Below are 16,021 nucleotides of genomic sequence, written 5' to 3'. Positions count from 1 at the left end.
CTAAAAGTTTAATCATTCTCTACGAGATCTGGGTGATGCCCGAAAGGATAAGATCGCGGATACAGGTCGCAAGAACAGCTGCGGAGGTCTGTGTGGATCAGGAAGTCTGGGCTTCTCTGCTCAGACTGATGACTTCGTGACCGGCCCCGTGACCCGGCCCCGGATAAAGCGGAAGAAAATGGATGGATGGATTATTAAAACAGAACCCTAAATAAAAAGAGCAATATCCAGTGCCTCATCCTCCGTCAAACAAAATCTCATGGTGGCGAAACATGTTATGTATTTCCACATGTGTTAGAACAGACTGTTTCTGCATGTGAGACCTATTAATAGACTCAGCACTTTATTCCACAGATACATTATGTAGCCTAAATGAAAAACATATTTTGGCATATAGATCGTCACCACATGTCCCTTGGATGAGATTCATTCATCATTACACCTCTCATGGTGCATATTCCTTCTGGGGTGATCACTTACAGTTATGGTATGTAGCAGAGCAATCCAGAACTTAAAAAAAGAAACAAATGCAGGATTGGTTTGTCTGTAGGAAAGTTATTGTCTAAATCGCCATTTTTAGAGCCTTTGCCTGAATACTGAATTTTCACTTATTTAAATGCATAAACCATATGATATTTACTGTGGCATAGTCATTCATAAGACCAATGAATATATGACAAGCTATTGATAGAGCTGGTCTGTCCTGTGAGTTTTGGTATCACTGAGACATCATGAAAGTGTAGGCTACAATACCTGCACTTTATGTCCATTATAGGGAGAGTACAAGGCCAGCAGAGAAGAGTGCAAAACTGTTTTTATTATTATGAAAAATGTGACCTTTTTGTGGTGTAAACTGTGTCATGTGCAAAATCTTCTTCTTCTAATGTGCTGCTCTTGGTTTGTACGATGAAATATGGGGATGTAAGGCGTGTTTGCTGCTGTGACCTGCTGTGTCTTTGATGTCCAGAAATGATTTCTCGTTTTGGGACGCAATAAAGACTAATCAAATCTAATCCATGACAGATCTAAACTTCAGATGACTGCCCACATCCAGAGTAGATTAATTAAATCTTTCTGATATAGCTATACTATAGGATGGTTGTGTCACTTTCTTACACACAGTATCACAGTTGTATTCATTAAACATAACGTTGGAGTGAGGTGCTGCATGGCCGTTGTGACGTTCACATTATCAATCTCTCAATGGAGAACCAGACAAAAGAGATTGTGGAGTTCAGGCTTTGGCTCATGTTAAAGAACAGTCATTATGAATTTGAATTTATAAACACATGGTAGTTCTATAAAGTTGAGGCTCATCAACTTAACATTGTCAGCCAACTTTTAAAAAAAATGGTTGCATTTATTTCAACACGGTTCCCAGCAGAATTTCACTGTGCGACAAGAACTAATGGGAGCGAGATGAAAACATTTTGAAATGAAGCTATTATTGAAAACAACACTTAAACTGAAACAGGCTGTTTTGTCGCTGATCAAAAGTTTATGATCCAAACGAAAAAGTTTGCTTTGCCTTTGCCATCAGGACGTCATGAGGACAGTTTTAATGCATGACTGAAATAACAATGTTTTGCACAGACTTTTAAAGGCGTGTGGACCAAAACGTTTGACGAGCTGCTAAACAGCCTTTTTTAGTTGATTTGTTGTTTTCAATAAAAGGTTTTCTTTTGTCTCACTCCCATTTCTTCTTGTTGCACATTGAAATTGTACTTGGAACCTTGTTAAGATCCAACCATGCAACATTTTTCAAATGGTCTTAACCCTTTTGTAGTGGGCATACGGTAATCCTGCAGGCTTTCTAGTGGTAATACTACGTGCATATCATGATTCATGTCTTTCCCAACCAGCGGTACAGGGAGCACTCTGCAGGGGGGAAGCCTACTTGAGGATTATAAGAATAAAATAGATGAAACTGAGTAGAATCTCAATATTACTTTCAAACAAATAAACACTGAAAAATCTAAGTAAACTTAAAGGAACAGGCCACCGTTTTTCCATACTGAGATTTGTTCTTACCTGAGCTTAGACAAGTTCATGTGTACCTGTCTGGTTTTTGTGCGTGCGCTCAGTCACGCAAAACAACCCGAAGATGTTGTTAGCATTTGGCCTCTCCCAGTGTATTCCTATAGCTCCAAACGGGGTGAAGTTGGAAGCGACCACACTCTTCCATGGGCACGCACGAAGACCAGACAGGTACGCATCAACTCATCTAAGCTCAGGTAAGAACATATCTCAGAATGGAAAAGCAGTGGCCTGTTCCTTTAACATTTTGGCAGGATCTTCTACTCAAAGCATAAATGAACACTGTCAAAGAAGCACTGCACTACACTACTGGAACACAAGAGTCCAGTCCTGAAACCTGCTTCCTATAGGCTATTAGTTTTCTTTAAATACTGCAGATGTGTTGCATGCACGCGTTGAACAGGCATGTGGCATGACAGAAAGTTGATGAAAGGTTTGACATCCATCATTCTTCCTTTAGCTTTATTTACAAATTAAATTAAAAAGTTGCACTCAAGACACAAGTGACTCCTTCTTTTATTTCCCGTTATAATTTCAATGTGGGCAAGGCTGTGTGATGGAAATGAAAGGGGATAAAAATGAACTTTTAAACTTGGTCCCAGCTGCGTGAGCATGCTGAATTGTTAACTTGTGGCTAAGTATCTTAAACTTTGCGCGTTTCATACCAACACTGACCTCTGGTGGTTAGGTTTAGTAAAACCATAATGTCATACTGTGGGGCGCTTGTTTTGACAGTCCTTCACTTGGGCGTATCTACTGACAATAGAATATTTCAAAACTGAAGGAAAAAAGGTGTTGTTATCTATTGTTCATGATAAAGCAGTCTATTAACTTAGGCAATTTATTATTTTGACTTGAATTTAAGTAAAGCAAACACATGAAATAACAGTTTTGTACATTTGTAGTCTTAACCCCATGTGTGTGGCTATTGAAACGCGTTCCACTGTACACCAGGGAAATAACTTTGATACACTGTTAGCAAACACTCCAGCCCAAATGGAATAAAGCGGTGAGGCACAACCCTTCTACAGCCACCCTCATATTCTACTCATACAATACAGATTTAGGGACGTGAAGAGACAAATTTGCACAAAAAGTTATAATTGGAGTTTGTGTGCGACAAGGCCTTGTCTGCTGACATACAGGCATTTCAAACATGCGACACAAAGAGGATGAAGCCAAATAACCTTTGAGAATACCAGTTATGTGCTGCACAAGTAACTGTGCACTGTCACTGCTGGAAACGATGGCTATCTAAGATAAAAAGGTCTTTATCAAAAGCGGATATGGTGACAAATCTAAAATACAAAAAGAACGAGAGAGATTTTAAAGACAAAAGAAAATCTATAATGTGGACAGTTCAAGATGTATCTCATTTACAGTTATGGATAAGTATTTTACCAATAAATGTGTGAGTGATTCAGTCTCGATATAGCAAATTAGTTACTTACAAGAGCAATGTACTGCTGCTATTATATTTTAAACGTATATTCCAACTAGCAACTCCCTGTCCAAGTACAAAAGCAAAAAGAAAATTAAAATCTTAGGACTGGAATGGACACTTTAACAGTAGCAAAAAAAAAAAAAACATTAACTTTTACCGACATCTCTACACATAGAGGCCCTGAAGGCAAGATATTAACACCAATACTTTAAAGTGGACCAAATATGCAAGTTTATTCTTAAATAAGCGTCCACCGCGCCATGACCGTTGAGTTACTTTCATGGCCGTTTTGTCATATTTGGAAAGGTTGGAGGCGTCCCAACTATGAGGCTTCAGCAGGACAAATACAAACAGATAAAAAGGAATTAGAGGCAAAACATGGGCCAACAGCGCATGAGCAGCTGAGGGTCTGGTAAAGGAGAATGCAGAGGTATCCGCAGATGACAAGTGCAGTAAATGAGAGTCTCTGACAGTATGATATAAGAAACTTTTTTTAGGGTGGGGCAGTTCTTGAAGCAAATGTCTAGAAGGTCTTCCTGTGAATGGCACGCGCTTTGTCTTCTTCATATTCCCGTTTCGACACCCACATCTTTTTAAAGGTGTCCAAAGAAGCCAGAATAGATCCACTAGAAGGGAATAATTAAAATACTGACACATCTGTAACTGAGTGAAATAATACAAATAAACAAAAACCTCTTACCCAATCCATGTGGAGTAGAGCCTCTCTTGAGGAGCAGAGATCTTTAAGAAATAAGTAAATATAAACGTACGAGACATTATGAGCAATCAAATAGAAATGACAGTGTAATTAGCAGATTGGTCAGTTCCCCATAGACTTTCTACTGGATTTCGGCAAAATACTTATTTTCCCCACTGTATACTGTCTTGTATGTATGACTTTCTTTATCTGGATGAAGACAAAAAGAATAAATGTAGACTAAGGATGGGTGTCGTTAAGGATTTATCAATATTAATCCTCTTATTCACACTGCTCACTGATCCAGTCCTCAGGACTTTAAAGGCTGTAATTGATTGTGTTGCTCTACATTTATAGTCAAATTTTTAAAAAGTTACAACAAATAAAGTTTCATTAAATACAAATATAACCGAAATGAAAAATGATATTAAATCACCAAATTAAAGATGGGTTTCATAAGTGTATTTTATGTTATTTATGAGTTGTTAGGCTCGACGGTACGAGAGTGCTAAATAGCTAAATAGCTAAATAGTGAGTTCTAGCTTGAAGATACAGCCATTTGTTCGACCAAATTTACCATTTGAAATTGTGTGGATTACAGTACCAGGACCTAGAGTCAGGTCTGCAAACGAGAGAACGTCACACTAGTTAAAATGACTTCTGATCTCTCATGACTCTGATCCACTTTTGCACTTGAGTAAACACTTGGTAAATTACACACAGCTGGTGTCGAGTTCTGTCCATTGGACGCACCTCTGACCGATTTCAGCTGATGTCATTAAACACTGGCTTGTACGGGCTATGGAGTCTTTACAGCACAGTCAAGGAGCACATTCAATTTACAATGTCTGATTCTAAACAGTTATTGTTGACATTTGGTTTATGATGACAAATAAAGCACATTAAGCCTTAACATTAGCGCCTGCAACAGCAGCAGCTCGAGCTTCAGAGATGAAAAAGTTTACTTTGTAAGGTCTACACACCGTATTTTCCATGCGCTTCAGCACTTTATTTGAAAATACAGAGGTCATGTCTACAGCACAACTGGCTGACCCTGCCTCTCTCCTGAGAAGGAGGGAAGCAGAGTGCACCCAGAGAGGACCGTTATACCAGGCTTTGCTACCCATCCCTAATAAACCCTGTTACCACTTAGTAGACCTCTAAAAACTGTTCTGAGATGCAGAGTCTTCTTGGACATGTTTAAAATGTGCACCATAGAGTCTTATTACTCACCTTAATCTTAACATCTTTTGGTGCGAGTTTCTTGACTTCTGTTAATAATCTTTCCCCAAAACCTAACAGACAATACAAACAAGTTAGGAATATAATTACAATTCCACCTCAGCCTTCTACAAAGCCAAAGGTAACTTTCACATTTTCTTTAAATAAATAATCTTAGCAGACACTGACCTTTGATGAGCGTGGATCCACCACATAATACTATGTTGGAGAAGAGCGTCCGTCGGAGGTCCATGTCAGATTTCTGGATCGCATAAGCCAGCACCTCGTGAATGCCTGAGCTCTCATCACCAATCAGGTCAGGTCTAAACAGCAATTCTGGAGCTCTAAACCTGGCTGGTCCGATCTATAAGTAAAATTTAAAAAAAATTAAAACAAATTGCATAACCATATGATAATCAATTATCTTATTTGCAATAAAAAGACTTACATTTAAAGTGCTCCCGTCAGGCAGCACATACTGTGCCTTCTCCGTTTCTAAAGTTTCATCCTTCTGGGGGTTCAAAGATAGATAGCAGGCCCTCTGTGCACATAAATGCGTGACCAATTTAGTTAATTTTTTTGTGCATTTTATTTTACTCAGATACAATACAATACCTCTTTGATGGTGCGCACAACTTCAAACTCTGCAGAAGTGTTAAAATTGTAGCCCTCTTTGCGCATGAGCAAGCGCAAGTATCGGGATACGTCTCTTCCAGCAATGTCAACTCGCATGATAGAGTGAGGGATGGCAAAACCCTCATAGATGGGCACAACATGAGTCACGCCATCTCCAGAGTCCAAAACGACACCAGTGGTGCGGCCTGTGGCATATCTGTGGGAGACATTTAAAATGTTCATGTTGAATTATGACCTCCTGTGCAAACCATTCATCAATAGAATAAACTACTTCAGATGAACAGCACTGGGCACAGATAAAGCAGAATGAGCTTAATGTCAGTTGTCACATGGCAACTAAATGGGAAGTACATAGAGTCAGCTATTAGTTTCTTACAGGCTAAGCACTGCTTGCATGGAGATGAAGAGAGCAGGAACATTAAAAGTTTCAAAGAACACCTCTGCCGCCTTCTCCCTGTTTACACTGGGATTTAGTGGAGCTTCAGTCAGCAGAACAGGATGCTACAAGAAATGCAAGGATTATTAATCACGTTCATAACAATAAAACATAAAAGGACAAAAAGCGAGAAACAACCAACTCACCTCCTCGGAAAAAGTCTGCAGCTGCTCCTTGGAGTACACATACTGCCAGATCCTCTCCATGTCATTCCAGTCTTTTACAATGCCATGCTCCATGGGATATCGCACGGACAACAAGCCCCTATGTTCCTGCAGGGAATCAAACACGCAAAAATAGATATTTAAACTTAAGCTACTTGTGTCAGTTTCACTGAAGCCAAACCCGTGAAAGTTATGTTTGGCTTCACCACATACAGTATGTGAAACAAAACAAACAAAAACTGGAAATCAAGATATTAAAGTAATAGTCGGTAAGTTTAATTGTTTTACAAAATATTAGATCGACAGCCTGGGCATTCAATCTGATGTAACTAATCAGACAACTTTGACCAATGAGACGAGCTTTCCTTAAAACCTGCCCGTCAATCACATGCAAATGCCACTTCCAGGTCCCATCTGTTTTTGCCCTAAATTACCTCTGCCTTTGGTCCAATGAAAAGATCTCCTTCCAAGGCACCTGCCATCACACGAACATGTTTTGGACGTCCCACACTGGAGAACAAGCGACAAAAATATTTACACAGAGCACAAATCTACTGTGAAGCACTTTGTGACTTCTGTCTGGGAAAGGTGCTCTATAAATTACTTAGAAAAATGAAGTGTGCACATAATGTTATATGTCAGGTATAAAACATTCCAAATTATAAAGACTTACTAATTAGGGAAACAGTATTTGGGGATCTGGTCACCTGCAAAACCAGCCTTAATAACGCCCGAACCCTAAAAAACACAACGTAAAACATGTGAGGAAGCAGAACCTGAGCATACTCTGAATGTGTGGTTATAACAGTTCATTCACTGTGTTGTGTGTAAAAAGAACAGAAGTCATAAGACACAGCCCTGGGCCACCAGTCACAATCCCTAAGCCTTCAGAAGTTCAGATATCATTTCTGCCACTTATTATTCTTCAACAAGGGTCCAAATTGTTGAAAAACAAGTCTTATAAGAGCATTTTACCAACACAGAAAAGACAGTTCTCACGGGAATACAAAATAACTGCTGCATCTGACTTGTTTCTTTGTCAGCATTAACTCTTGCAAACCGCGATGGCTAAGAATACAAGGCACATAACCTGCCCTGATCCTCATACTTTTAAGTTAGAACAACGATGACATAAACATTTGGCGTATTGAAGATTAAGTCAAGCTAGAATCCCTATATTTCCAGATAATGAAAGAAAAGATGCACGCAGAGCTGTGCCGGTTGAAATGCTAGCTTTATTATTAGCTTCAGTTTGGGGGGCATACTAGCCTCCATAAAACAATAACAAATACAGTACTGATATATTTGGAGAGGATCATTGTTACTTTGTGCAACAAACATAAAGATGATTCTACATGTCCGTCCCAATAATAGAGAGAGTGCATGCCAAACACAATAGCTAAACAAGCTAAGTATCTGCTAGCGTTGTCAGACAGCGGCCTCAGTAGGGTGTGGAAGAATGACATCACAATACTTACATTATCAATAACAACCGGCTGGTTAGCTAAAATGTCATAGGAATCCATGACAGATACAGTGGTCAAGGAAGCTTTTTATCGGCCTGTGACTGTATTCTAGCTCTTTTAGAGTTATAATCATGTAAAGATAACGCCCTGTCACTGTGCACGGACCAGCCTCGACCCACCGCGCTGTGCGGTCAGCGGATTGGTCCGCCCTGGCCAACACAACAGCGCTGCTATTGGTCAAAAAATAGAGTGACGTGAATTCTAGCCAATCAAATGGAGCGTAGATGGCAAATGGTATGTTGACAGATTAGAAAACCAATCACTGCTGCAAGGGCTTTTTCTTAGTAACTAATTAATCTTTAAGAAATGTTATCTCAATAAATGACAATGTATTTCTCTGTCAACAGAATTCTCACTTTTACATTATAAAGAAAGTGTAAGTATGAACAAAACGTATATCTGTCCATGCTCGTTGTCCAAGCAGAGCATGAAAGGTCTGATTACAACTGGGCGGGTCTCCAAGCCCTGGAGGACTAGTACACAGTAGTAGCTACGTCCTGTCAAAGTTTCACAACTGTTCAGGATTTTCGTGTGGTCTCTTGTGTTTTGAAGAGAGAACCTGTGGTAATTTTCAATTTATGATTTCTTCTAGTTTGGAGCGAGGCTACATTTGCCTGTAAATAGCTGTTTTTGCTGTTTTAAGGTTGCCCTTAAACTAAACTAAGCTAGCTTAAGTCCAGTTAGGCACTAGGCTAACTACGACTAGTTTCGTTTTTGTGTCATGTGAAGTTATTGCTTGTGTGACCCTCAGAAGTTGCCGGATTGACGATCTCTGGGCTGTGGGTCAGGCGGGTTACAGGTGGAGATGTTTGTTCCGTGCTAAACAAGGACCAGACGGCAGGACTTTCAGTTTACTCTTTATTTATGACGCTAATTATTAACAACATATAATCAGACACAATAATTATTAAACAAAGTACAACTTAACCATTAAGAACCCAGACCCCTTTTCCTGTAAAGGGAAATTATGCTGGATATCAAACACTAAATGGATCATATAACACATTTCTGATGTTATTTTGTGTAAACGCCCCCTAGTGTCCAAGAGCTGTAAAGTCACATATACAGAATGTCATATTGGGCGTTTATAGGTATTTTATTTTAGATTATACATGTTATTTGAAAATCAATGCACTTGACAGTTTCTTCTTCAGAAACACAGAGTTGCTGTTTTATCTGCATTTTCACAATATAAATCAAAATGACTTTTTAATAAGGTGAAGCAACAAAAGAACCCAGACGTTCATGTCACCTTATCTGCTTTTGACACGGATTTGTCAGACTATTCAATTTGTAGTTGCACAGCCGCCATGAGTCCTGGGATATCAGCTTAGGCTTATTGGAAAGCTTGTAATGAGCAGATTCTTAAACATAACACAGTAAGTTGCTACTGGGAAAAACTATACATGCAGGGACCCACAAAGGTGTGATCGCCCCCTGAAGGCGTTTGTGGATGAATTATTGTGTGTTATGCAGACAAAAATGAGTATACTCCGAAACAAAAAACAGTAAGTTCTTGGGAAAAAGAACAAATATAAAATATGTACAACGGGTGGTGTACGAACTCACATTTCAACTTAATGTTACTCTGTGGCCTTACAATGAGGCCGAGGAACTTGGGAGCGGGCTCATTTTACTGTAGAGCCATTGCAATTAATGGAAAGGCCCAGAAGGCAAGACTTTCTGTTTACTCTTTACTTATGACGCTAATGAACAATATATAATCTGACAAAATAATTATTAAACAAAGCACAACTTAAATACCTAAAATAATGGCTTAGTTGGAAGTGAGGAACTTGCAAATGAATGTGGCATTTGCTCTGCTCGTTTCAGTTAACATAGTCTTCTTTAATTGTTTGTTTTGCAGATGGTTTTATGAAGGCAACATTCGTGGTGTACCATGGCCAGTCCTGAGGAACAGCCTGAAAAGTAGCTAAGTCTTGCTAATTTGTACAGCACAGTAACATGTCTTGGTTTTAGCGACTCAGTCCCCATTCATGTAGTAAAACTATGAATCAATCTAATTTTGTTTCTTGTTGGTAATAAAGCGTTAGACATAATACATAACCTGTATGTATTTGACCCTAGGCACTGCTGGGTCTGCTTTGCCACTGAAAAAGAGGACTATGGTGCAGAGTGGGTTAGCCCTTGCAGGTGCAGAGGCTGTACTAAATGGATACATCAGGAATGCTTACAGCGGTGGCTTGATGAGAAGCAAAAAGGAAATGGTGGGAGTAATGTGTGTTGTCCACAGTGTGGCACTGAATACCAAATAGTCTTTCCCAAGATGGGTAGGTAAACTTCAGCACAACGAGGAAGCTACATCTCTTGATTTCAACTGAAAAGGAAATTGACTGTTCGATCTTCTAGGGCCACTGGTATGGTTCCTACAGCAAGTAGATGGGGCTTTGTCTCGAATCAGTCCTTTTGCTGCTGTTGGAGTATTAATGGGTACCGCCTACTGGTCCGCTGTCACATATGGAGCTGTGACGGTCATGCAGGTTTGGAGAATTCGCAACTCTAGTTACACTGTTAAACCAACCCTCATGACCTGTTTATGTTTTGATGCAGGTTGTTGGACATAAGAAAGGTCTGTATGTGATGGAGCGAGCCGACCCCCTTTTCCTGTTGATGGGTCTACCCACTATTCCTGTGGTGCTTGTTCTGGGCAAAATGATCCGCTGGGAGGACTATTTAGTTAGACTCTGGCAAAGATACTCCTATGCATGGAATTGCCCATCTGGTAAATAAAAAACAAATTCCAAAATGTTATTTAGGAATGTCATATTGGATTAATTTTCTGTCATCCAGGCTCAAGGCGCTCAATGCCTCGTGTTCCTGATGGGACAAGCTCAGGGGATCATATTTCTGTGTCCAGAACTCTTTGTGGAGCTCTCATTTTTCCCTCTATAGCCAGTGTGGTTGGAAAGCTGCTATTCCACAGAGTGCCGTCTAATCTTCAGCGTACTGTGCTGGTAAGTGTATACCTTACCGAATAACGTTTTAAGATGTGGAGGTTAATTTTACAAGCTTTAAAGCTAACCTTATTTCATGTTTCTTGTCTCTTACAGGGTGGTATAGCATTTGTGTTGATCAAAGGGGCGTTAAAAATATATTTCAAACATCAACAGTACATTGTTCAAGTCAATCGTTATATTCTCAACTTCCCAGACAGAGGACACTGTACGGAGGAAGAGAACACAGAAAATAGTGGAAATGAGTGATTTTCTTTTTGTGAATTCTCATCGAAGAAATCTCTGTACATCATATGAATTGGGTTATTTATACATCCTAATAATGCAAAATAAATTGTCATGAATTTAAAAGGTTGCGATTTATCTGTAGTTCCCAAAAGGGTTCGGGAACCCCAAATGCTGGGCGTTCATGTTTGCTTGTATTTGTAGAGCTGCTTTTTTTTTTTTCATAATGAAAGAAAAAATAAATAAAACATTTTTCCTCAATGTACACGCAATATCCCATAATGCCAAAGTGGGGGAAAAAATATACATTTTTTTTTTAAATGTATCAAAAAATTAAAGCTGAAATATGTGTATGGATCTCTCTGCTATGACACTCCAAACGCGGCTCGTGCATGATCCTCGTTAAGATGTTTCTACAACTTGACTTGAGTCCACCTGTGGTAAATTGAATTCATTGGACTTGATTTGGAAAGGTACAGGCCTGTCTATACAAGGTCCCACAGCCAGTGCATGTCAGAGAAGAAAAAAAGCCCTGAAGTCAAAGCTGTCTTCAGACTTCTGAGACGGGTGTGTATCGAGCTACAGATCTGGGGAAGGTACAGTGGCCTCCATCATTCACACATGGAAGAAGTTGAAAACGGCAAAGGCCATACTGATGGTCATTCTGACAGAGCTCCTGCGTTATTCTGAGGATTCTTCAGCTGAATGGAGAGGATGCCATATCATGCTGTAATGCTGTTTAAGAAAAGATAAGCCTTTATTGATCTCATAATGGAGAAATTCGCTAGTCTACGTTACCTCATGTAGAGCAGCAGAGGGCGCTGCTCTATCATATAACTATAGAATTATAACCCACATTTAAAATGTACTAATATCAGCCTATTTCCCCCAATGAAATTAAGGTAAAAAGTATTCATCTTTATTTTTACTTCCACTGCTGAACAGTGCAGTTGGCCAGTTAAATGGATTTATCCTGGCACTCTCCATATAGACATATATATACTGTACATCTGAACTCAAAGAATACATGATTTTAGGTTTAAATTGTAGTTTATTACTTTAACATTGTGGCATACATATTTCGCTTTTGATTAGCCTTATCATCATTATGGGTAAATACCACATACTAAATATTATAAATATTATTATCCTCCTTGAATCTTGGAAAAAAAAAGAACAAAGAATCCAATCAAACTGTGGAAGCTATTTGCCATGCTGCTGAAATATTTCCTTAACACTTTTTATTTATCAATTAGTTTATTTTTATTTATTCATCTTATTTTGTTTCCAGTGTCAAGTCTATATTTTGTCAGTGCCTTGCCTTTTCTGTTTGTCTCTATGAGAAATTATAATAAACAATTCTTTAAAAAAAGAAGAAAAAAATGCTTGGCAAGTGTTAAAGGGTAACTGTTTATTTGCTGGTGTGTGGGGATGTTATGAAGTTACATTTCTTATTTTTTCCAAGGGGCCACATGAGTAACCTGAATTGAGTTAGAGGACTGCACCACCTCAACCTGGAAGTCTCTTGATGAAAAGGAAAAAAAAACAAAATAACAGCACTATTCAGTCAAACTGCATTGACTTAGCAGTTTTGGTGTAAATATCTTAATGTCAATTTTGAATGAAAAGGATAAAAAATAAAAAATAGAGAGCCATTTGAGCCCACTCGGACATCCTAATGGTGCCTTTCATCCTCTGATACACAGGGCCGGATTTTGCCAAGGGCCACAGTTCGCCCACCTCTGCGCTAGTGTGTGTGTGTGTGTGTGCGTGTGTGTGTGTGTGTGCGTGTGTGCGTGTACGTGTGGGCACGCGCATGTGGGTGTGTGTGTATATGTGGCTTTCAGAGCTGAATGAGGAAAGTTCTCCTCCAGCCAAATAAAGCTGCCCATGTAAACTCCACATTCCTCAGTTTGTGGTGCGTCTGTCTTAGACTCAATGTGTCTGTTTTATAGAGGGAGGAGCTGTCAGTGTTTTGTTTTTTTTTCCTACAAAGGGCACACATTATACCTAAACTTTGGGCTTTTAAATATTTGTATTTTGTTTCTTCCATGTTTGAGTAATCCTGCATATTCAGTCGATCACTTTGCCCCCACCTGCTGATGTCATTAACTCTGTGAGAGTAGACGGCTTCAATGGATTCTTTCTGATCACTTTAATGTTCAAAGTATGTTTTTTTTCTTTCTTTCTTTTTTTCTAAACCTCATGTGTCAGCAGAGAATAAATCCAAGTATTTATAAGGGCTGGATTTTCTCTATAAATATTGAACAAGAATTCCCAATAATCCAGGATATAATAAATAGATCGAGTCCACTGTATCGACCCAGTTGAACATTTTTTCCTTACACAGCTAACGTTTCAAAAATCATCCGTCTAAATCTAGTTTAGTGATCTACTTTCATTTTATTTTAGGTTTAAAATGATAAATGTCATTGTTGAACCTTCATATTTGTCATTATTTTTTGAAAGTTTGACCAAAGTGACAGATAAAAGAGCTACACAAACCATGAGATGTAAAGGAGTTTTGAGGAGAAGAACTGTCCCACCCAAATACCACAAAAAACAGCATCTGCACCACATGAATCTCCTTGTGGCTTTTGGGTGTCTGGATGAAATCATAGACACGGGTGCAGGGGCTATTGTGCATGTATGTCTACCTTCTAAAAAGCTCAAAGCATGGGATTACCTCAGGAGTTATGATTTATGCACCAACCCTTGAACTTTGACTTTTTCATCGCGGTGCTGTTCAAGCTCACCAAAATTACACACTGCCTGTTCCTCTCCCAAACCCTAGAGATGCTACCGACAAAACGTGACTCTGTGCAGCTGTGTGGTTCCAGGCCCACTGAGATAACTGCCTGTCCTCTGAGGTTCTGTAATTTGCAACATTTAGCTTTCCATGACAAAAGTAAACCTCTTAAAAGAAAGCCACTTCAATAAACGAGTGGAATGGGTTTAGAATAAAAGCTCTGTCTGTGTCTCTCGCTGCAGTGATTGTATTCTGTTATCAAATTCTGTTATTGTATGCATTTAACTAGGACACAAGGGAGGCAATTTGAATGCAGAAATGATCAGAATGAGCCCGGATAAGCTGTCTGGACATAGAGATGCACCACATACTGTATCACATACTGTATCATAACATCAGCAAGTGACGGCTGAATGTTGTGAGCCCGACTCCATATGTTTTCTCAAGCATGAGTGAAACAAAACTGCAGGAATGGCTTGAAGGAACATCATAAGATGGTTAAATGTTCAGTTGATCGTAACAGTGTTTGCCTTTTAAGTCTGTCCTGTTTCAGTAACAGTTGAGAAGAGTTTGAGTCAAGAAGAAAAACACATGTTCATGAACAAACGTAATGATTTGGCAGTGGCTGGCACACAGCTCTGCTCAGGTCTTGGTCTCACCAGTGCTGAGGACCATGGCTGGAGTTGTGGGCCGGTCCTGAGCGTGGTTGAACAGGGTCAGCCGGTGCTCTGGGCAGGGGCTCAGACTGCTGTGGCTTTGGCTCAAACACACAGGGCATCTGTTGGGTTCACTTTAGGGAGTGCCCAAATACTGCTCTTTTTCTGTGATGTGGGCATCTCCACAGTAATGTCTATTTTGCCTAAACATAATAATACTGTGATGGCATGTTGTTCTTGAATATTGGAGAATGGAAAGAATGTTTTTGATATAAATAATAAGTTACAAGAGCTTATGAGAGCAGTTATAAGTTATAAGAGCAGTGGTTCTCAACCTGGGGGTCACAAGATCATTTGCTGACCCATTCCGCTGTACTGTATATATAGTATCCTAAAATTTCTTGGTAACACTTTATTTTGCAGTACCCTTGTTACATTGTACCTCGCTAAATTTAGTACAATGTAATGAGCTCTGTAACAATGTGTAATAACTTGTACCTATGGGTTAGATACACAATGGACTAATATGTATTTGTAGTTTGTAGGTACATAATGACACAACTCTAACCTAACCTTAAGCCCTAATCCTAAGGGTCTTGTGTCCTATTACATTTTGTATCTACAAAGTACTACAATTTATTCCATTGCGTATCTAACCCATAGAAGTTATTACACGTTGTTACAGAGCACATTACATTGTACTAAATTTAGTTACTGTAAAATAAAGTGACACCGGATATTAATGTAGTGTTGATTGACTTGTTAATAAATGCAAAATATATCGTCTTGTAGACAATGGTTTATCATCCAGATGCTTATGCATAGAAGAACATACGTGACAGTGTATGCCCAGTGTGATTACTGTATCAGCCTACACAGTATTTGGAGGCACTTGCACATTGTACACAGACTCAACCATTGTCCATAGTCTGACACATTATCCAGTGTGTCCATGACAAAGACGGGTCTGAGCAGGGCTGAGGGCTGCTGATGTCACAGCTGATGACTGTGTGGGAGCCTGGCATCAAGCATCGTGCAAACATTACTCAAATTGTCTGATATTGATGTCAACTGAGATCTTGTATTTGAAAGGGCATTGTAGTTTAACCCTTGGAGTTATCTGTTTTATATCTGAACAGTATGGCCTGCTGACTATGTGACTGTGAATACAAAGTTCATTGCTGGCACTTCCTTGCCACAGTTTAGCGGAGGCCCTTTACGCATGGCTGTGACCACAGTTGGACCAAGGTAAAAT

At 39.3% G+C, this 16,021-nt stretch overlaps 2 protein-coding genes across 2 annotated transcripts; one reads left to right on the top strand and one right to left on the bottom strand.

Annotated features, from left to right (window-relative positions):
* Positions 1-2,822: 2,822 nt before the first annotated feature.
* Positions 2,823-8,300, bottom strand: actr1b (actin related protein 1B). The gene is made up of 11 exons (XM_079582906.1): positions 8,114-8,300; positions 7,309-7,373; positions 7,070-7,145; positions 6,618-6,743; positions 6,412-6,536; positions 6,015-6,231; positions 5,848-5,940; positions 5,589-5,763; positions 5,412-5,473; positions 4,182-4,222; positions 2,823-4,107 (listed from the first exon to the last, which is right to left on the bottom strand). The coding sequence occupies exons 1-11, from the start codon at positions 8,159-8,161 to the stop codon at positions 4,005-4,007; spliced, it is 1,131 nt and encodes a 376-aa protein (XP_079439032.1). The 5' UTR covers positions 8,162-8,300; the 3' UTR covers positions 2,823-4,004.
* A 290-nt stretch (positions 8,301-8,590) lies between these two features.
* Positions 8,591-11,587, top strand: marchf5l (membrane-associated ring finger (C3HC4) 5, like). The gene is given in 8 exon segments (XM_079551712.1): positions 8,591-8,725; positions 10,029-10,090; positions 10,250-10,452; positions 10,532-10,662; positions 10,733-10,906; positions 10,908-10,964; positions 10,966-11,136; positions 11,233-11,587. Coding segments are annotated over 7 exon segments (918 nt in total). The 5' UTR covers positions 8,591-8,725; positions 10,029-10,061; the 3' UTR covers positions 11,386-11,587.
* The last annotated feature ends 4,434 nt before the right edge of the window (positions 11,588-16,021 follow it).

Source organism: Gobius niger (assembly GCF_951799975.1).
Source record: "Gobius niger genome assembly, chromosome: 2".
Taxonomy (NCBI): Eukaryota; Metazoa; Chordata; class Actinopteri; order Gobiiformes; family Gobiidae; genus Gobius; species Gobius niger.
The sequence above is the reverse complement of the archived record's forward strand: the minus strand, read 5'-3'. Positions and strand labels throughout refer to the sequence as shown.